The sequence below is a fragment of the Diadema setosum genome, chromosome 20 (assembly GCF_964275005.1).
Source record: "Diadema setosum chromosome 20, eeDiaSeto1, whole genome shotgun sequence".
Lineage (NCBI taxonomy): Eukaryota > Metazoa > Echinodermata > Echinoidea > Diadematoida > Diadematidae > Diadema > Diadema setosum.
Window position 1 is genome coordinate 4163173 of NC_092704.1, and position 23330 is coordinate 4186502.

The window sequence follows — 23330 nt, forward strand, 5'->3', positions numbered from 1 at the left end:
AGTTCGACACTAGGCAAATCAGTCCCATGAGTCCGACACTAGGCAAACAATTTCAGGCCCACGAGTTCGACGCTAGGCAAACAAGGCCTATGAGTTCAACACTAAAACGTAAAGCAAACATAAAAAAGGCCCACGAGACCGACATCACATCACGCGGCTTTATGTGCCGGTCTCGTTGGCCTTCGTTGGCCTTTGTTGTTTGCTCAGTGTTGAACTCGTGGGCCATGTTTGCCTACTGTCGGATTCAAGGGCCTTATGTGCTTAGTGTCGAACTTAGGCTGTGTGACTCGTGGGCTGTATGATTCGTGTCGAACTCGTGACGTGCACCCGCCGATGTCAGGCGACGTGGAAACATTTGAAAAGCCGTCATGTATTTGTTTTCTATTCTTTCTATGCCCAGTCGATTGAAATATTTTTGTCCTCTCATCCTTAAGCTTGCTTAAAGGCATTATTAACCATTTGCAGATGAAACGAAAATCCAGCTTTCGTGCTTCAATAGTTCCAAAGTGTGAGTTAGGGATAGAAAAAAAAAAACAATGGAAAAATGTTAATCAGTATAACAAATGTTAAATATCGTTAAATGTACAAAATGTGAAGAGCTATAATGAAATTGTTTCTAGAATATACCATCTATAGTTGTGGTTTTTGAGAAAAATAGTGATATCTCCATAAAATATTTTAGGCTTTATTGCGAAATTTTCATATGGTAGGGTGTTTTGTAATACAACTAACCTCCACATATTCATTTATTGTGCATCAAATCTGATAACTCGTTTTTTTTTTTTAATCTGTCCTCCCAATGGTAAACAATACCTTTAAATCAGTCGGTTCATATTAACTTGAGAGGTGGTGATCAAAATGTCCGCTGCAAATGCGAAGGTTTACATGGTTTAGGCCTATGAGCACGACATTAATGAATGCCTCGTATGAGTACAACGCGTTTATAAAGAAAGTATTTATTACGCTAAAACAATTACATGGCTCTTACTACATTCTTCGCTAGCATAATTATTGACAACGTGAGTTAAATAATTTATACCAACACATCTTCCACTGGTCCAGTTTATTATACACTCTCGTCTACATGGCTTACGTCATACGTTCATTATGACGTAGACAACAATCGCCGAAACGTATCCAGACCTGATAAAACGACTTCGAGGCCGGATATTGAGTTGCCATTTTCATCCATAGGCCTAAAGAACTTTATTCGCCACTTTAAGCTTTGCCCTCGATCGGAACTCCTCGTATATACTTGATCTTCTTTTTCTTTTTCCTTTTTTTTTTTGGGGGGGGGGTAGGTTTACTTCAACAGTTGATATATCTTACAGCCATACTATGTTCTCGTTATTCAAAGTTGAAATATTATCAACATAGAAAGGACAAAGAAATAATGATTGCTACTTTTGAAAACCGTGGATATACTGTGACGAACCTTGTAGGCCTACATACGTCATGCATTATCATGATTACAACTCGCGTAAAATTTCTCAATTAATATTTGTTTTATTTTCAGTATTGTAACGAAAGACAGGTTATTCAAATTCATGAAATTCTTCCGTCGAGATGCTTTCATTGCAACTGACAGACAAATTGCCCTACATCGACGTAAATAACACTGAATTGATCAGTGTTTTAGTAGTAGCCATGATAAAAAATAAAAAAAAAAATCATGGGCGTACATACTCGAGCAGGACTGGAACCTACCACCTCCTTATCACCGGACGGTCGTAATCTCCTTCGATGTAATGCAATTTGTCAATCAGTTGCAATAAAGAGGAATACTACGAATGAAAATAGCCACTAAAAAGTGACAAATCATTGATAAAGAAGACTACTGTAAACCCACTGATGACAGCTGTCCAAAGATGTCATTCTAATATGAAATAGGACGGATTATAAGTTACGACTAGGAGGCATTTCATTGTCATATTTCTTTCATGTGTCCAGTTTTTGCCCATCATATATACACTGTAATTTCCTCTTCCAATTATTTTCTGATATAGCAATCACGAAACGTTGACAACTTAACCAAAAAACGCAATAGGGAATGCCTGCTTCCTACAGACTAAGAAATCATCGGATTTTATTAGCAGCATATAATATTGACCAAATCTTGACGTTTGAGTAAAATCTTCCGTCTGGAGATATGTGAAGTTCGGCTCTCGTTCTCCTTTTTGAAGACGAGTGTCCCGTGGCTTTTCATGCACTTCCATCAAACCAGAATATCAATAGTGGGCGCTATTGCATAATAGGCTACCTACAATAGTACCTTACAACGACAGCCAATCAGTTACAAAAATTTCTTCTACTTGTTCAAACAGAATTGAGGGTCTGACCAGTGATCACTCATTAGTCCGCTGGTCGAATTTTCATTTCAGTGCGTCTGAGGGAATAATAGTAGCCTCGCCACTGGTACCAAACGATTCCCGTGCCGTAGCTCTCCGATGAGCCCCGCAGGTATTCTCCATTGAGCGAGGCGTAGAAGCAGCTGTTGTACCACCACGCACCGTGATACTCCTTGGCGCAATTCTTGCTAGCCCAGTTGTCATTGTCGCGGTCCTTGGTCGTAAAAGGTTGCCCGCTGTGCGTCGTAAGGGCATCACCTGGTATCGAAATCAAGCAACAGAAAGGTTAAAGAGAAAGAATCATAAATGATTTACTGTACTACGACATTAAACGTGGATAGAACGAAAAGATAGAGACGAAATCGAAAGCAAAAATAGTGGAATATGTCGCTTCCCAGCTAACATTTGGACGTTTTCTGAACGTTCTTCAAACGTTCCAAGTTCGTTATTTGGACGTTTTGTCAAAACGTTTTCAGAACGTCTTTTTTTCGAAGGAAACGGGCATTCAAAACGTTTCAAATGGAAGTTATAAAAACCTTGTTTAAACGCATGAAGAAAACAATTAAAAAACCTTTCAGAATTTTTAAGGACCTGCAGAAAACCTTTTAAGAATGGATTTTCAAAATGTTATGTGGACGTTCTGCCGACGTCCAGAAAACCGTTTAAAACCGTCTGGAACGTTCATTTCATTTATTTCATTCCTTCTTTCTTTTTCGCCAAACATAACACGAAATGTATCAGAAGATATAACATAGGCATGTATTCGACTTTACATGGTAGATAATGGTTAACAAATACGAAATTATACATGCATACCGGCAAAATACAAAGTTATGTTTGGAGGAAAAAAAAAAAGAGAAAGAACTGAGAGGTTCACTGAAAAGCATGCTTGTAAATTGTGAACCACCCAAACCACTCAAACGTTCAAGAGAGAGAGAAAAAAAAAACAACAACTAAGAACATAGATCTAAATAATCAAAGGATTTTCAACATGTTTTGGACGTTAACAAATGACAAGAGAAAAAAAAATAAGTTATGACTTTTACAAATACATAGCTTCTACGAAAAAGGTTTAACAAAATACAGCCAGTATAGACGCTTTTTTTTTGTTCTTTCTCTGTGTTGGGTGTGTCACACAGAATGATATTTTCGTCTTTAGTCTTCTTAATTGCTTTTCTCATTCTTATGAAAGCAAAACGTATCACTGAACAAGTTCTTTTTGGTTTTGTTTGATAGAATAATGACAGTGAAAGAAAACAAACCTACATCTCGACGTACATCCGTTTAACTTGGTCTATCTTTCTCCATGAAAGAGTTAGAACAGTCTAATTAGGTTATAGCAGTGTTTGGCTTTTGACTTTGACCCTGAAAATCCAACAGAGTTGAATTCCAAATCACCCTGTCCCATAATGACTGTCTTGTATCCTGCCTCATAAATACCTGTCTACATAGGTCGAGTTCAGGACAAATCAAAACCAAAGATAGCTCTTGACTAGCTCGATACCGACTCAAACTTCACCAGTACAAGATCTAGTGTGCCATTGAATTTTGATGTATTTAGTTCATGGAGGTTTTTCTTTTCCTTTAACGATTGGCCTTTTTTTTGGGGGGGGGGGGGAGGTAGGGGTAGCGTGGGGGTTGTTATCCAAACTGTAGTATAAGTGATTTTATGCCGTCTACAGTATAAGCACGTAAACAATCGCTGTTTTGTCAGAAATACACGCCATGTTATACTCCTGGAATTCGATTACTTCCCGCAGAAATCAGAGGCATCGCGTTTATTTTGAAAGAGACAATGGTAAGCGTGAGCCGGAGGCGGAGTTACACTGTTCAAATTTACTCCCGCCATTTCCATTTTTGGCGCCCCGAGCGCTACGAGAGGTAACGCGAAACGCCACGTAGCGAAGCAAAAAGTGGTTATCAATGAAAGCCATTTTATCAGCACACTCGCGCCCTCCCTCACACAGACCAACGGTGCCCACTGCAGAGCAAACAACAACATTATTTTTGTTATCATTTCACGAGTTTATTTTGCAGTTTTCTCGAACATGCTTTGTTTGAAATGCCTGCCATGTGTACAAACCTTAGCCAGTTTCCCTTTTGCAAGCCCTTAATACATGTTTTCTCTACCGCTATATTTTTCACATTGATTTTTTTTTTCATTGTCAGGAGGAGAATGCCATGTCAAGGGAACATCATTTTATTATCGCATGAATAGTACACGCTGCTTGCTAATAACTGGAAACAGAACCCAGCAATATATTTATGTGTTTAATGTGCAATTTCACTCTTTATGGCTTAAGGCCGCAGAACGTCATCACATAGATCACGTGTCGCACGGAATACTTCGTTACGAAATTGGTGACTTCGTCGACAAAATGACCGTTTCGTTAACGAAATTATCATTTCGTGGACGAAATGTTCATTTAGTTACAAAATGTTGTCATTTCGTCACAAAATAATTATTTCATCGACGAAATGACTGATTTCGTAACGAAATATTCCGTGCGACACTTGGCGCTCCACAGTTTTTGTCCATGGTTTAAACCATGGTTTATACAGATTAGCATTAAGATAGGCGTGACTGCTTGTGACGTTTTGGAGAATACCACTAGTATATTTTTCTTTTTCCCCTCAAAACATTTCTTAAACCACATTATGCTACGTGTATATGGACACAATAGACAAAGTGAATACGTTCCTTTCTCAGCTCGGGTAAATTCAAGTCTTGGTCATTTTCACACAATGTGAAGGCCAGGAGAACAAACGTGAGGGACGTCTCAGTATTGGCAGAAACAGGTTTTTTTTTTTTTTTTTTCTTTTTTTTTGTTGAGAATCTCATAGGACGCCACTTTCATCATTTTCGCGCCATTTTTGAATTCTTATAACTGGCTTATCATTCGATCGATTTCTCCACTATTCTCACTGGGTCACTATTTCTGAGTCAATGTCCTGATTTAAAACAACTCTCTTATTTGGATTTTTGCTGTTGTTGTTATTGTTGTTGTTGCCGCTCCCTATAATAATAAATGGTAATCTGTCTTGCTTCGAGCTGTAAATCCCCGACAGGGTATATATCGATTTTCCTCTGAAATTCTTGTGGCTAGACGAAACCTCAAAATGTATAGTCTCGGCTGTACGACTTTTGTTAATCTGTTTTTGCTCCATTAACACATTCAACGAAATATCTATAGGATTGTCATTATTTCTGTGAAGAAAAAACAAACAAACCAATAAATGATACATGGTGCTGCGGAATTTGACATTTAATAGAATTCCATGCATGACTTCCGTTTGTTTGTGGTTTCAGTAATGTGCGTATGTTCATTGCTTCTTGTTTCTTAATTATCGGGTCAACTGTATCGATAATAGTAAAGTAACAGTAGGTATAGACTTATTATGATATATCATGCATCGCGGTGGTTTCGACTGGGTTCACGAAGCCCCTGGGCTACATCTATTCATGCATAGAGATGTATCGTTACAGAGCGTCAATCTGGTAAACGATTGCGTAATCTCGTTCTGTTGTTGAGTCGGGAGGATATATATATATATATATTTTTTTTTTTGTGATTAGATCAAAGTAGTTATGATATATGCGTATGAGGTGTGTATCTGTCCTGTTGTCAAGGTCAAATAATTTGAAAGGCGGTAACCTGAAAACGTGTCTAAGTCAGCTTGATTGCCACTTTTCTTCTGACAACAATGTATCACAAATCTACTTCAGTAGTTATGAGTGCTTGCATGTGTAAAGATTCTTTTGTTTGTTTTTTTACATGAAGGTTCGTCACCATCTGCGTAAATCTCTTGTCCACAATCCCATGGACAGAAAAAAAAACACGAAACCACACACTGACGCACACAAACGAACACATACATACGCACAAAATAAACAAGTTCTGAAGCCATAGTTGCTTGCTCTTAAAGGTAAAAGAACGTTCTCGTACGCCTGCAGAATTGTCAAATTTCGCTCCAAAGTGTACACGTATGTCTAAGAAATGTGTGGAATAATGCTGTAATAACGACGAAAATGCAAAATATTAAGCAAAAAGGTTTGCAGGAGTCGCAATCTCAGAACTTACCCGATCGGGGTCAGGCTAACTCAGACATGGGGACAACTCGGCCTCGCTTTGACGCCAGGGCCTAGTTGTCCCTCTGGATTGTACAGTGTTGTACTTTGGGAGTGCTTCGCGTTCTGGCTGGTCGCAGTTATGGGCCGAGCCAACGCGCGCATCAAAGAACCTCTTGGTGCGCATATAAAATATGGCGATCACGAACTGCGTGTAAATTGTCTGAAATAGGGCCGTGTCGTCGCTGAGACCGGTTTAGGCTGGATCTTTCTGGAATAAAAGTCGGTACACCGACTTTTATACTATTCTACACTTTTAATCTCAAAATACTCCATAACACTACTCATCATCCCGGCAAATCGCGTCAAACAGCAGGTAAGTTTCATCTTTCTTCATATTGCAAGAAAAAATTAAATTAAATTAATAAGGGTTCTCAAACTCAAACTTTTACTTTAAGTAGGTTCCATCATAATTTTCAGCATTTACAGTTAGATTCGAACTTTTATTAAAAAATATATATATATATATTGTAGATTGACTACAATGATCTGTATGTTTAGAATGACTTATTGTGCATCCTTTGCTGGATATTATGCGTCATTTCACTTTGTTAGACTATTTGATGTATTTTTCATTGAGAAATATGAAAACAAATTGATATTTCATTGAGAAATATGAAAACAAATTGAAATTGAAATTGAAATTGAAATTGAAATGTGTTACCAGCAGTCCCATAGTACGAGCCGATTGTTAATCGGTAGTCCTCGTTTGCGTCTGACACTCTGAAGATACGATACTCAGCGAATTCCGTGCCGAGGTCAAAGTCCTCCAGGTCAATGCGAAGGTGGTATTCATCTTGTGAAGTGAGACGATGGATCTGGTCGTTGCCCAACCAGAACTCCCCGTTCAGATCCCCGAATCCCCTTCTATAGCTGGCGTACCCTCTGAAGAAGTCAACTGATCCATCCTTGCGTTTCTGAAACACCTGTCACGTCAGAAAGAAAAGACACCAAATTCTATTTCGTTAAGCACCTTTAAGTGTTGCCTTATCAAACATGAATTCTCATTATTATGTATCGCATTTTATGAAAGGGATGGAACATCTAAGGCGTTATTCTTCTTTAGTTCAAAAGTAAAAAAACAAAACAAAAACAAAAACAAAAAACAAACAGAACTGAGGGTGATACTATCAACATACGTGATACACCTGAATGCCAAGTTCGAATGAAATCAATGAGTTATAACCAAGGTATTGCATTACAACTGTTTATCTGCTCAAGGTGTGCTTTAACCCTGAAAAGACGAATGAACGAAGGCTGCGTCTTAAACCATACTGATTACAATCTCTGCGAAAATGGAAGGAAAATCCATTCAAGACAATGGATAGTAGTCAACGTGGGTCCCTTGGAAAAAAAAAAAAAAAAAAAAAAAAACTATCCGAGGTCGTTCACAGCCGAAATTTCACAATGTCCTCCTTTTTATCTCTTTTTGATTGAATGATTGCTTTTCAGTTTTTCCGGTTTTTTTTTTAATTTGTTTTTTATTAAGTTTTTTTTTTTTTTTATTGTTGATGTCTATTTACATGATCCGCTTTACAATACATGATCGAAGCCAGTTCAAGACTCAACATTCCCTCCACTATGAAATCCACTGATTAACAGACAAATGAGTCTCCTAACAAGCCTAATGCACCTTGGGTCTACAACGACTGGATTGTTGTTATTATTATCATCATTTTAAGTTAGAACTACTGGAAATCTTTGGAAATTTATGAGTAACACTGAACATTAAAAAAAAAAAAACAAAAACATATTTTCCATGTATTACCCCAGATCATCTACGCTTGATTAAAAACTTGGAGCACAATTGCCTATAGAAGTATACATTCGAAACGCCTGTATGAGAAGAGGGCAACAGGCGCACACAGATGTTGTATTTTTGTTTATTTGTTTGTTTGTTTGTTCGTTTGTTCGTCTGATAATGATGATGATAAACAGCATTTAGATAGTGCCGTTTGTCTGTAAAGAATATTCAAATGTGCCCGCTCCAACAATACATCACACATTATTCACAAAGTTGCTGGTAAAGATAGGTAGGCCTTCATTGTTCAGATTTGAAGGTATCAAGGTTGCCACAATTCCGAACTTGGATTGGTAAAGCGAGTTCCACAGATGTGAGCAACTAAAGAGAATGCTCTATTTCCGCGTGTTTGATTGTTTGTAAGAGTAAACAAATATAGGGTAGGGGAGGTATGTTCCTGCTTCAGTCATTCATGATGTAGGTTTTCATCGTGGTCACAACTAAATTTGTTTACCACATGAACTTCCATAACTTTCGAAAGCGCCTCCTTCCAAGTGAGTGCTAGCTGACGCAGAGCAATGACATTTACCGTAGGCGATCACGAGGTGTCGGCCTACTGATACTCACCGTCCAGCCGCCGCCGTCGGTTTCCATATCACAGTAGACCTGGAACGGCCGACCAGAGTCCAGGGTCTGGATCGTGTAGACTCCGCTGGTAGTGGCTCCTCTAGATAACACCTCGGAACAGTCCTTGGGCAGCGAGATCAGTGAGCCTGGATTATTCGTGGAAAGCGAGAGGAAAATAAATGACAAAATTTTCATCCTCTCTTTTGGTCCTCGTCGTACATAATTATGCGTTTCGATTGTTCTAAATCCCTCTGTTCATGGCTATCAAGTCGGAATGACTTTCCTGTATGTCTGTCTGTCTGTCTTCAATTCCAATAATTCAAATTCAAGGAGTTCTTGCGTCGATTCAAGAATTTCGTGAATTTGAATCAATACGTAGTAGCCTACCCGCTGCATGCTTGAAGGATTTGAAGTATGTGTGCCCATGATTTTTATCATGGCTTCTACTAAAATACTAATTATCACGGTGCTTATTAACATCAATGCAGGGTATTTCGTCAATCAGTTGCAATTATTCCAATAATGTTTGCTTATGTTTGTTTGAAATGCCGCTGCACCGTGCATCACCGTAAAGAAACCAATAAGTCTTATTCGTGTATAGTGACAAGATTAATAGCGATGATGTTACAGGTTAGTCCATCTTCCTGACGAAGGTAACAATATTGGCTTGTAGTCCAAACGGAAAGGCCACAAGAAGCATAGACAAGTGTGTGGAATTGTTTGAAAGGCCATCGACGTGTGAAACTACGGGAGACTACGTCAGCCGAGAGAGCGAAGGACCATAGTAATGACATTGTGGAGCGATCTCACAGTTGGGTATAATGATATTCGCCAGGAGAATGGCTTTGGTATAATATTCACATTTAGTGTACTAAAATCAAAAGTATTCTAGTCATGGCATCACCTACAACATTTCAAATGGATTCTGATTATTGAAATGTATTTTGCACTGACAAGTAAAATGAATATCTTTAATAGTGGTGAATCGATTAATTTGAATTTAAACTTATCCGCTATCGCGCACCCCGTTTCTGATCAACAATTCAGCTCATAAAATACTTTACCCACATCTTCATCAATGCACATCTTTACAAGAAGGTCTTGTCCAAAAACGGGAAAACCTGCCCGAGGCTTACCTGAAGATCGGCCGGTTACAGTTTGTTATTCCGAGGGTTCGTCATTCAGAAAGTTCACTTGGATTTATGATAGCGACCCTTTTCTATCTTTCTTTTTTTTTTTCTTTTCTTTTTCATTTTCGGATTAGAGAACCTTCAAAATAACTAACCTTATTGCAATTCCAGACTAACGAACCTTCTGAGTAACAAGCCTAAATTTCATTTTCGGACTAACGAACCTTCGAAACAGGGCTACAAATCTTCGGATTATCAAACAACACATGGGTGTACGGAATTTGTGTGTTTCGGAAGGAGGAACCTTCGGAATTATGAACATCACCGATTGGCCGACATCACAACCGAATTATGAAAAGAGCGTCCAAGTCGTGATATGTATTGAGTATTTACAGACTCGTGGATGAGCTCGTTTACTGTATCCTCAAGAGGGGAAAAGAATTCATAAATTGTCTTACACTGGTAAACTTCAACTGGCTTATTCAATCCATCAAATCTCAAAAAGAAAGAAAGAAAGAAAGATGCCCAAGCGCATCACGTATAATAGCATTGTATTCCCGGCTCATGACAAAAGCTTTGATCATCATTGTGTACAAAACAAAAGAAAACGGGACTGTAGATAAGGCACATATCCTTAGCTGTCGCTAAATTTCCCCTTTCAAACAGTATAGGCTGACATTGTACAATGAATGACATACAGTGCTTCTCTCCATTTCAGTCGTACATGTTTTGACCCCACTACCGTCCAATAAACAGGATAATGACCTACTTGGAAGCGATATGGAAACAATTGTTAGGATGTCAGGTCGTGTGATTGTCTGACTGCTGTGAACTTGGGTTTAGCACGCTGCATTATAGTAACACTGACCATGCCATCAAAACAAAGTCGGACTAAACCTCAATACAATCGGAAAGTATTCCTCTGACCTGTTGGTCATTGGGTTGAAAAGAAAGAAATCCAGCACTTTAACAAAATCTTCAGAGAGGCTCCATGTAATTATTACATGATTGTATTGTATGTTTAGTGGGTCCATCCATTACTCGCAAGCTACGTAATTGTTCTCCGTAATGATTCATTGCAATACTTTGTGACTGAAATGATGTATAAAAGGTTTGCCTGTTTGATTTTCTATTTGTCTCATAGGGAAATAGAACATAATAGGGAAATGCACACCGTAGGAAAGTTTAGGAGAGTACATAGTCCAGATGTTGGATATTTCTGTATTTGTCGTTGAGTAATGGCTGCAATGAAGATTGGCATTACCAGATTCAGCACGCTACAATATTTGCCATTGCATTCTTCTTTTACTCACTCTACGTTGCAAGAGTTGCCAGCGACAACGATCAAAGTCACACAGACATAAGATAAATTACAAACCGTGCCACTTCACTTGAAATACATTCGTCATAAAGGCATTACCATTTGTTGTAGATGAAACAATAGTGCTTTAGTGCTTCAAAATAGTTCTAAGAACGTGAGTTATGAAAAGAAACAACCAACTGAAAAATGTTAATCAGTATAATCAATGTAAAGTTTTGTCGAACAATAGTGTGAACAATAGGTATGATAAAATTGTTTCTAAGATAAACCGTCTACAGTTATGGTTAATTGAGAAAATAGTGATATCTGCTAATTCTTCCGGCTTTATTGATATTAAGTTGAATGATGAAATCATCAGTGACCCTGTTCACATTGCAAATGTTTTCAATTCTTATTTTTCAAAGATAGGTGAAAATTACGCCCAAAATATCCCTACGTCAGAGCATCACTTTACTTTATACCTAGATCAGTGTAATCCCAATTCTGTTTATTTTACTCCAACCAATAGGCATGAGATTATGGATATTGTATCTTCCTTTAAGATCAAGAGGAGTTCTGGTTATGATGATATAGATAATTGTATTCTTAAAGGTGTTATATCTTCAGTTGCTGATCCACTTGTTCATATTTTTGATTTATCAATTTCTAATGGTGTGTTTTCTGATAAGATGAAATTGGCCAAAGTAATTCCATTATTTAAGAAGGGTGACAAATATGAAGTCAGTAATTATCGTCCAATTTCACTATTATCATCGTTGTCCAAAGTTTTAGAGAAACTCATTTACAAGAGAACTATTAATTTTTTGAAGTTGCATAATATTTTGACTAATTCTCAATTTGGTTTTCGAGAGAAGCATAATACAACTCATGCTCTTTTATACTTTGCTGATCAAGTGGCTCATGCAATTGATAATCACTCTCATTTAATTACTATTTTCTTGGACTTCTCCAAGGCCTTCGACACAGTTGATCATGATATTCTACTCCACAAGTTATCACATTACGGAATACGTGGGAAGGCCTTGGAGTGATTCAGGAGTTATTTAGGAAATAGAAGACAATTTGTTACAATTACAGACAATCTTTCAGTAATAAGAGAAGTGAATTTTGGCGTTCCACAAGGAAGTTTATCAGGGCCACTATTATTTATTGTTTATTTCAATGATTTTTGCCAGGCATCCAATGTACTGTCCTTTATCCATTTTGCTGACGATACCAGTGTATTTTTTGCCCACAATGATGTTAATTTTCTTGTTCAAAAAGTCAATGCTGAATTACAAAAAAGTGAATAATTGGGTAAGAGCCAATAAATTATCATTGAATACCCAAAAAACGAAATATATGATTTTTAGTAATACTGTTGACATTTTGAGTACAGCTATAATTTTGAATGATTTTCATTTAGAACGAGTTTCACATTTTAAATTCCTTGGAATTATTGTTGACGACAAACTTTCCTGGAAGTTACATATTGATTATATATCCAACATAATCTCACGTAATATAGGTGTTATAAATAGAATGAAATTGTATGTCCCACAAAAATCATTACTTATGTTATATTCGTCACTGATATTGCCATATCTTAATTATGGTGTTTTAGTTTGGGGCAACACTCACCAGAACCTACTGGATAGAGTGTTCCTTCTACAAAAGAAAGCTCTACGTGTCATCAGTTATCCTTTCACACCCTCCCACTCAAATATGTTATTTGCCGCAAACAAGCTGCTAAAAATTAAAGATTTGTATTTATCTAATTTGGGGCAATTTATGTATACGTACAGTAACAACTCACTCCCCTCCATTTTCGAGAAATCAATCATTCCATGACTATCCCACTCGACGTTCCAATGAATTTCACTTACCTCTCTTACGAACGATTCTTGCTAAGAACACACTTATTTATACTGGCCCAACATATTGGAATTTTCTGAATAATGACATAAGAAATTCACCTTCTATATTTTCATTTAAAAGGAGATTAAAGTTGTTTTTATTGCAATGTTATGTTCTTACCGAAGTGAATCAGCCTGTTGGCTCATTTTAACCTTTTCCGAAGAATTTTGATTACCAATAATATACTCTCACATATTTTCTCGTCCCTGTTGTCCTGAGACTCTTACTGAGTTGATTCAATTTTACTTGTATTACCTCCGCATCTATTTCTCTCTATTTTTCCATATTTATGTATCCCTTCCTCGCATCCCAATATTTTTTCGACATAGTTCTGTCGAGGATCGCTGGATCTGTTTTTCCTTTCTGTCCGCTGTATTGTCTTCCTATTATGTCAACCTTGTCTCGTTCTGTCTTGTATTGAAGTCCCCTTTCATAAGTTTTGTCGTCTCAGTCTCGTTTAATGTTCATTCGCCTGTGTATGTGTGTCTGTCCGTTACTCTGTCTTCTTATTGGGCTTCCAGACCTTTTTTTTTTAAAATCTGACTTTATTCCCAATCTTTTTTCCCCTTTTTGCATCAGTTTATTTTCTATTGACATTCTGTACCTGAGGAGCCCACATTCTACAAGCATTGCCTTTTTAGTGGGTCCCTCCATTTTTCGATATTTTATGTAATGTTATATCGTCTTTATCACTTCAGTCAATTTTCATTACAACATTATTTGTTACCCCAAGGTTCCACAATTATGTTCTCTTTTCAATTTTACTTTGTTTTGATTATATGTAACCTTATTCTCTGTTACCAATGAAAGTGAAATGTTTATGTTCTTTTCGAAAAATGAAATAAAGTTTGAATTGAATTGAATTGAATTTATTGCTGAATTTTTATATATGGTAGGTTGTTTATTGATACAATTGACTTACAAATTTGGATCAAATGTGATAACTCGAAAAAAAAATTAAAATCACTGCTCCCAATGGTTAACCCTTTTACCTTTACCTTCTGATTTTCTCCTCAAAATTTTCCTCATCATTCCACTTCTCTGTGGTTCATTTCCACCACCTCCTCTTCCTCCTGTTCCCTTTCCTCAACTTTCAAACACATTCATCCCTCACTCGATTATTTTTTTTCTCTATTTCCACCAGCTCATCTCCCTAAAATTTCCATCGCCTATTCCTCTTCCTCCTCACCCTCATCTTAGCTCTTTTCACCTCCTACCAATCCTCCTCCTCCTCCCAATCCATTTTATCCAATCCCTCTTCGTTCTCTTCCTCCTCTTTCCTTTCTTTCTTCATCCCCTTTTCCTTCTCAGGTCATCCCACGATCTACCCACGAGTCATACAGCCCACGAGGTAGACATTGAAAAAGTATATATGGTCATTAACTTAGGAGTCAAACAGCCCTCGAGTCATACAGCCCACGAGCTTGACACGTAGTAGAACACGAGTTAGACACCAGTAATCAAGCCCGAATCTAAATATTAGGCAAAAAAGGTCCGTGAACGCCCATATTCTTATGGGCTTGATATAAGTAATGATGAGCTCGATGACATTATTTGCCTAGTGTCGAACTAGTAGGAAGTGTCAAGGCCGTGGACCTTATTTGCCTAGTGCTTAATTCCTTGGCCCTATTTGCCTAGAGTGTCTAGCTCGAGGACCGTGCGCTAGTTGGCTAATTTGGCTTGATGTCGAGCTCGTGGGCCTTGTTCACTTTGCGTCTATTGCTCGAGGATAAATGATATGACTCATGAGAAGTGTGACTCGTGGGATGTGTGACTCGTGAGCAGTATGACTCGTGGCTGTATGATTTGGGTGCTGTTTTACTCGTGGGCTGTTTGACTAGTAGGCAGTAATGTCTCGTGGGCCTAATGAATCGTGGGCAGTATGACTCGTAGTCAGTATGACTCGTGGCTGTCTAGTCTTTTTCCTTCATCCTCCTTACCCTCTTCTTTCCTCTTATCGTCCACTTCACCCTCCTCCTTTTCTTTCTCCCCTCCTCAACAGTCAATCGGTGAATTCACTTTTTACAAAGGAATTTAAGACAATCCCTTCTTAACACTTGTCATCACTGATGTATACTCTAAAGGGATGGTACAGTTTCGGTTGAGATGGGGCTTCAAGTTTCCAACTTTGTTTGATGACGAATATTCCTATGTTGTTGTTGTTCGCTCTGGAAATTCTTACTGTGTCGCATGTAAGAGTTTACTTGTTATTTTGTTTTCGGTCAAAACATGAAGCATCCCTTGTTTGGATTATGGCAGGTGAATAGAAACAAAATATCAAAGTGGAATTCATGTTTCAGTAGTTTTAGCATTGTACCGAAATTTTTTCGTATCTGTTCAGCAAATTGTGACTCAAACAAAAGTATTATCTGCAAACCAGTTTGGAGTCTTGTGTACACCTCAGTTTCTTTGTATTGGCCAAAATGATTAACAGTCTCAACAGTGATTCATAAAGGACCATTGAATAGAAAAAGAATGAAAGACAAAAAAAAAATCATTGATAGTTGAAGAGTTTGTTTGCAAAAACCGATAAGTCCATATTTGTCAAATGGAGATATTTGCAATTAAAGGTCAAGAAAAATAAAGAGAATAATACGAAATTGTGTGTTTCTTTTGACCATAACTTCAAAAATGTACCTTTATGTAGTGACCAATATATCATTTGAAAGGTATTATTTTGTACTTTATGACAAAGACCTTACTTCAAAATCTTCAAAAAATGGACTTATCGGTTTTTGCAAACAAACTCTTCAGTTGTCGTTCATTCATTCTGTGTACGTTTTTGAAACAACACTCCTGCTACTTGTCCTGAACTAAAGAGAACTAAAAAAAAAAAAAAGACTCAAAACATAGTGCTAAAAGTACGAAGACACTTTTGCGAAGCAAACAATTTGACCTCTAATTTTGTTTTTGGCCCATTTCCGCTGCGAACAGTCGTGAGGGCCCTTTTGTAGGCAGTAACAGGGACACAGCTGGGTGAACGGAAGCGTAGGTAAACCCTAGAAACGAAGTCATCTCGGAATTAGCACGGTATGATTGAGATGACCTGCTTTAGAAAGGATGAACAGCCTTCGAAAAATGGAGATGCTTTGGTGGCGTGTATCCATGGTAACATAAGAAGGGAGGTTAATCTCTGATTGATGAAAGCAAGCTTCGAATCTCTGCTCTTCATTTTTTTTTTTATAAATATGTCACCATCAGCTTCATCTCATTCAATGTCTCTCAATCATAAATTCTCATTCTCTTCCATTCTCTGTGTTTTTGTCGATGTGTGTGCCCCTTGTATGATATGATTAGCTGTATTGACATGGACAAAATTTATATATATATATATATATATATATATCCTCCCTCCCTCTCCTGGCTGGGCTGTTATACTCATTTTGTTTCATAACGTTTCAGGTCCAGTCGGTTGCTCTCAAATACTGACAAAATGTAAAACTCAGTATATGAGCTAATTCAGCATTTAGCAATGTCCTGTAGTTTCGATGCATACTTTGTCCGATAATAACCTTTGCTTGTACTTTATTAAAAACACAATGCTTTCAAGTATGACATTTACATTGCATAGGATGTAGGCCGGCGCATTCCACATGTAGCTTCCTTCCTTTTGAAATGGCTGGGAAATCCACAACAAGCGATCCAAATAAAGAGTGATGGGACCCACCTTTTATTACGATTAATTTGTTTTACTTTGTTTTGGATGTGTCAGTCATTCCAAAACTGATTTTCATCTAATAAATTTTGAATACCTCTTAGAATGGCATGCTCTGTGCTATTTCATAAGTGGTTTACGAATTCTCGCAAAAAGTTGATAGCTCAATCCTCATCTCCACCAATACTGTACCATCCCTTTAACATAATGGTTAACCTCAATTTACGTCCATCCCACTGCCATTTACATCATAATATTTTTTTTTCACCCAGTGTAAACATACTGCTCTACCTACCAACAGGCCATATCAATTTAGCTATATTCAATTCAATTCAATTCAATTATTTGCATACTTCTCATTTATGAATATTACATCAGAAACAATAGTGTAAGTTCTTTTACCTTATCCAATGTGAAAGAACAAAAGCATGGTAATAACACAGCACTTGTAGTGATAACTGGTCAAAATGGAAATGGGGTTAAGCAAATAGAAGTATGACGGGCCTACAAGTCTACATTGTATATGAATATAATCATATAGACGCCCATTTTATATACAACCAGGACCGAGAATGGAGAAAGACGTTAAATCCTCTTTTCCAGGTATGTGTACATGGTGTAATGTACCAAGCAAGATTTGAACCTGATTATGCAAGATCGCTTGCACAAGTAGGTTTCTGCATGTCCTAAATACTATACAGCGCTTAAAAAGTCGATTTCCTTAACAAAATACAAACAAACAAATAAACAAACAAAAAAGCTCGCATTACATCGGTACTGACTTTTTCCCCGGGCAAAGCTTTTAATGAGCTTGTTTGTCTTAAATTTGAAGACAATTATAGCAAATGATATACAGCGCTGAGCGGTATTTTCTATTTCTCCCATGCGTTAAAGTGCCCCTGGTTACACTGCCTGTCTCATAACTTGATCATAATAAGCATAATCACGGGGTGTCCTCAAAAAGACCTATTCAAATATCGAAAAATCCAGCCCTGGAAACCTCAAGGTGAGCCGCAGTATAGTGCGCAGAGTCTCGGACAACCGCTTCGACAGGATGTACGACTTCTGGTCGCAATCCGTTGTGCAGTCTCCGAACGCCTCTTTTGTTTTTCCATGCCGCTTTAAGGTCCTAATTAGCTCGGAGTGATTTCCTCAATTACCCACTCCTTATCCCCAACGGCTTGATTTTTAACCTCCAGGTGTTGATACATGATAGCGAGTAAGACGGTTACGAGAACAAGACGGTACAAAACCAAAAATCGGCATGTCGTGCACTCGGCTCTTTCGCCGCGCCCAAGAGAATGACAAAGCGCAAAGCCTGTCCCCTTGTGTTGGCGTAACACTCCCAGACAGACCTCATCTTAGGAAACGTATGCAAGTTTAAATTGTACGTGCGTGTGTGTAATGATGCTTGTGTGTGTATGTGTATGTGTGTGTGTGTGTGTGTGCGTGTGTGTGTAATGATGTGTGTGTGTGTGGCTGTGTGTGTGTGTATGTGTGTGTGTGTGTGTGTGTGAGAGAGAGAGAGACGGGGAGTGTATGGTATCAAAACAAAATTAATAATGTTTCAATATATGGGGCCTACTTCCGGAAATAACGTATTGCGGCAATTAAACAATGTCTTCAAACGGACTGAATTCTTGATCAACCACCAGAAATCCACATATCATCTTCTTATGCCACGCAATAGTAAAATAAGACTCGTATCCAGTGACGAAAAGAATTGATGAGCTCTATAATTAATTTACTATGAATTGCATGTAACAACTTCATAATCAAACGTCTAAAAATATTTTCAATTGAAAGGTTTGATCAACAACGTGACTCTTATCAAACAACTCTACTCAGACAGCTCTATTTGAGCTTTGTAGTTCTAGTTTTGTTTGCTTTTTTTTTGACCGTCAGCACTTGTGAACATACTAAAAACTGTTATTCTTTTTTTTTTCGACATTTGATTTTGCCAATTTCTGAATGTATTGTATATATAAACGTATACTCTCCCTGCCGCTGAGCAATAACTTTAATCAAGCTATCAATAGACAACTTTAAATGCAAGAATAGTATGAATAAATGGATGGTCTGTTATATCTCCTTAGCTTAACCCTTTGACGTGCTTTAAGTGCTGATCATCACAGAAAATCCCATCACGTTTTAAAGACTATGCATAGTTCCTGGCACAGAAAGTGTTAATAAACTCGGTTTAACGACTTTGTATGCTGCATGTCAATGGTTGTCATCTTTACGATGGCGAAATATCGTCCGTAGGCCTATTTGTAAGCTTTCATCAAAGTTTCGAACAAATACGATTCCATCCCAGCACGAAAGCATATCAACAACATACATTCTAAAGAGTGAAATTGTGAATCAACATTTTTAAGGTTGTCATTTCTCCAACCCTAGTGTAAATGTTAAAATCAACACCCGAAATGTTAAGTTTACCACTTCTGAAATGGTAGTTCAACATTTTTAGTGTTAAATTTAACATTTTGAGTGCTAAATTCAACACTCAAAATGTCAGACTTATCATTTCTGAAGTGATAGTTAAATACTTGGAGTGTTGAATTGAACATTTTGAGTGTTAGATTTAACATCTTAAAAAAAGGTTGGAGCAGGAATGGAAAAATTGAAAATGTTGATTTACCTTTTCATTTTTTTTTTTATAGTGTACCGTCTCATTCCCTGTCATGACATGAAAGTTACCCTTTTTAATTCTGAGACACAGTGAGGGGAAGGGGCGGGAACTTGGCAAGCTAGCAAGAAGGCAGGCAGGCGTTGAAGACCAAATAGGGGCATGGGAGGGAACAAACGTGCATGCATGATATGTGGCAGTATACATACTCAAAGCACGCCCGGCTAAGCCAAAGGATAACAAACAGATGAATGAAATAAGCTTTCCATCCCTCAGCTGTTCGATAACGATATTGAAACGTCTTGAGGCAAAGACTACTATCTATACGTCTTCACGTAGTCAGATGTAGATATGAAGTGACAAGTAAACTAAACAGTCAAATCCCACACGCAATAATAAGGAGGAAATGCCGTAAAAGGGAAAATCTTAGTATTCAAACAATTTGACATAAATCAACCCTCATCCAGGAGAAATTGATTCCAAGATATTTCTCATGCGCGTCTAAGAAACAAATTGAAACTTTTGGCAACTGAACGAAATGTCTGAACTCAATGACAAGAAGTGGAAAAAAGAGGAGGTTATGGAATATCTCAACGCATGAAATCTTCTAAATCTAATGCGAGTTTGAGGTGATATGTCGCACGTGTTTATGTACTGTCTCTACATGGAAGCTGGAACGGTAACGAGGGTTACTTCCGCCAAAAACATCATATCGGTTTATGTGGTTTACAAGGTCATATTCCCGCCAGTCAAGGTTTAGCTCGAAGCCAGCCTACAAGCGCATCTGAACCGGAAATGAGGTTCCATAAGCCAACCCAAATTCGGAAAGAGCGCGTTATAATCGTGTCCTGTTTTCTAGGGTGATAGGGCGACAACATGAAGCATTACAACACTCAGCCTTGTTTCATGATGTACAATGTTTGCATGGATTCAGGGGACGTGAATAAATATCACTTGAGTATACTAGTACGCGTGTCTGAAATCGTGATGCAGCTTAATCATTGAGTATCATAAATCCATGTTACTGACGTCCTCTTACATACTGGTTATTCGTGTATGAAAATATAAACAACGCTTTACATGACTGGACAGGTATACCCATCTCTTTAAAAATAATGTATGCGATATGATTGGTTATACAAAGTGGTTATTCCTCTTTTGCTATGTAACATAGTCACAACACATGCATAGAAAGGGAGTCGTATTGATCGTTGTAGCTTCATCTGTTGTCTGTACGTAAAGGGATGGTATCTAGCCCCGCTGGAAAGAACACAGTGTCCCCAGTGTGAAACACAATGACTGTGAAACAGAATGAACGCATGGTGAGCACAGCGTGAAATCTCTTCACACTGTTTGATAAATTTGAGGGTTTTAACATTATGAACACATTTTGAATCATCAATTCAACAGAACAACATCAGTATGTTGTGTGAAAAAAACTCTCTGTGAAAAACCACACCACAGTGTGAAATCATCTTCACACCCGTTAGATTCGAGCTTTTTGAAACAGTCAACTATGCGAACACATTGTGAACACACTGTGACATTATTCTTTCCAGCAGGGAGTTTTGGTTGAGATGGGGTTTCAGGATTTAACTTTTTTGCGAGATAGGTTGAAGCATTTATGGAATATTAAAGAGCATTATTGTTCAAGGAATTAAAAGTTTATTTGATGGAAATCGCTTTGGAAATGGCTGAGATATCCAAAAACAAAGCCCAACAACGTGATCTAAAAAAGGTGGGTCTAACTGAGGATTCTTAGTTCGATTCCTGCCCTGTGTACTTGACATCATTTGACAAGGCAAGGCAATGATACAGTAATGATAGTGACTGAGTCCTTCAATGGGGGCTCTCCCGCGAAGGGTATCATTGGTAAACAAACCATGCCGTATCATCATCTAAATGTCAACGCTTGTCATAATTTCAGGTAGAATCATGCAACCTTCACTTCTCGTTAAGGAAAATCCCGCGCTGACATCCAGGAGAGCAATGGGGTAGGGTGTTTGCAAAATAGACATCGATTGTGCAGATCCTATACAAAATGGAACCAAAAGTATTCTTCATCAGACTTTTAAATGAGGGGACAATGTGCATGCGTGTCTATGTGTAAATAATGATATCATTAACACATACAAGTGGGAAGAGCCTTGCTTCAGTATACAAATTGTAGGTCTAGTATGCCTAGTCTAAGATTAAAACTCACCTGGTACAGGTATCCCGGGAGTCTGGAATCGCTTTAAGACGGTGGTCAAGTCAGTGAGGGCTTCGTATATTTGTCGACTACCATCGCTACTGCCCCCGATCGGTTCCCCAGCTCCTGTTTGTCTCCCACCCTGGGTACCGCCATCACCCGCTCGGCAGAATTGCACTAGTTCCTGCAGCTGCCTGACCAGATTCGCCGTTTGTTTCTCCGCTTCGGCACTGCTTGCTCCGTCACTGCAGTTACATCCACGTCGGATAGGTCGGGAAGGAGGCACCTGGACGGTAATGTGTGGCCGACATACAAACCGTTCTGAGCTATCCACGCTATGGTCCGACTGAGCCTCGCCATCGACGACGGCGGCGTGGGTTACGTCTTCCACGTTCACCACATCCACGTCTGCTGATGTGGCTACACCACTCGCGCGTGTACCATGCGCCAGGCCTACTCCAACATCTTGAGCGTAGCTCCTCGACAAGCCAGTCAGAACTACGGCTACAAGGATGACTCTCATACCGTGCAGGTCCATGATGCCTTTGTGTCAGTCAGTTCTAAAGAAATTTTTCGAGTCTGCGAGCGAAGCTGACATTCTACACACGACTTCCTCGACGCACACCGAGGCGAACGCGCGCCAGGACCCTTAACGGCGGCAATCTTTACTGATCGATCTCTTCTCCGGTAGAAATTGCTCCAAACTTAACGATAGTTTTCTTATTTCAGACGTTCATAAGCAATCATTCCTCCAAGACCTCGCGCCAACACCACTCTTAGATCCTGTAAAGCGTTATTAGTTCTTCAAAGTGATATGCAATGATAGTGTTACGTATGCTCAGATATGTAACCTTGATCACAGTCGAAAGCATCGTGCGTGTCTGCCACAGAGAGCGTAGTGATACATGCAGCTTTTTATCGGAAGTAAGGTTTTTGACCGATAGACTAGCGGAACTCAGCTCGATTCCAAGCCAAACAAAGCAGTACAATGTGAGTGGAGGCAGGAAAGTAAGAGGCGGATATACGGGCAATTGAAAGTGACAAGCTCTGCTCCCTCTGGATCAGACTTAAAACGCACCGGTGATAACCGACTTTAGGCTAGTGCGAGTAGGAATCTGCAAAATACCTGATTAGGACAAGATTTTGAATAAGGAGACAAAGATAGAACTTTTTATTTTAGATTGATGACATACCAGCATCGGAGTGGAGGGGAGCTGAGCTGAACTCGAATATTCATATCTGATGCTCACGGCTCATGGGAGACTACATCAGTACTTTAATTGGGAATGGATCAAAGCAATTCTTTTCGTATCTCGGCCTCTTCACTTCAAGCGATGTCAGCTTTATATTTTATGTATCCCCAAAAAGGAGGAGTAGTATCAAGGAATGATAATTCCAAGCTACTCGCCCTCTTCTTCCTCGTCATATCTCATATATGTATCAGTATTTTTTTCACATACATTGTCAGGCCAATATCCCTATTCATCTTACTTCACATCTTAGCTCTGCAGTTTGATTTTTTTTTTCGTGAATTGGTTTATCCTTTTCGGTTTTTTTTCAATGTTTAGTTCGCTATTTACATCAAAACTTCGCTTGAACAAAATCTAGCTGCTCCACGGATTTTATCGAATTGTTCGGACCTCTTACAAGTTCATTTAATTAT

General features: G+C 38.5%; 1 protein-coding gene across 1 annotated transcript; it reads right to left on the reverse strand.

Annotated features, from left to right (window-relative positions):
• Positions 1 to 914: 914 nt before the first annotated feature.
• Positions 915 to 22523, reverse strand: LOC140244091 (microfibril-associated glycoprotein 4-like). Its single transcript, XM_072323739.1, has 4 exons — positions 21680 to 22523; positions 8846 to 8991; positions 7142 to 7403; positions 915 to 2606 (listed from the first exon to the last, which is right to left on the reverse strand). The coding sequence occupies exons 1-4, from the start codon at positions 22203 to 22205 to the stop codon at positions 2353 to 2355; spliced, it is 1188 nt and encodes a 395-aa protein (XP_072179840.1). The 5' UTR covers positions 22206 to 22523; the 3' UTR covers positions 915 to 2352.
• Between the last annotated feature and the right edge of the window lie 807 nt (positions 22524 to 23330).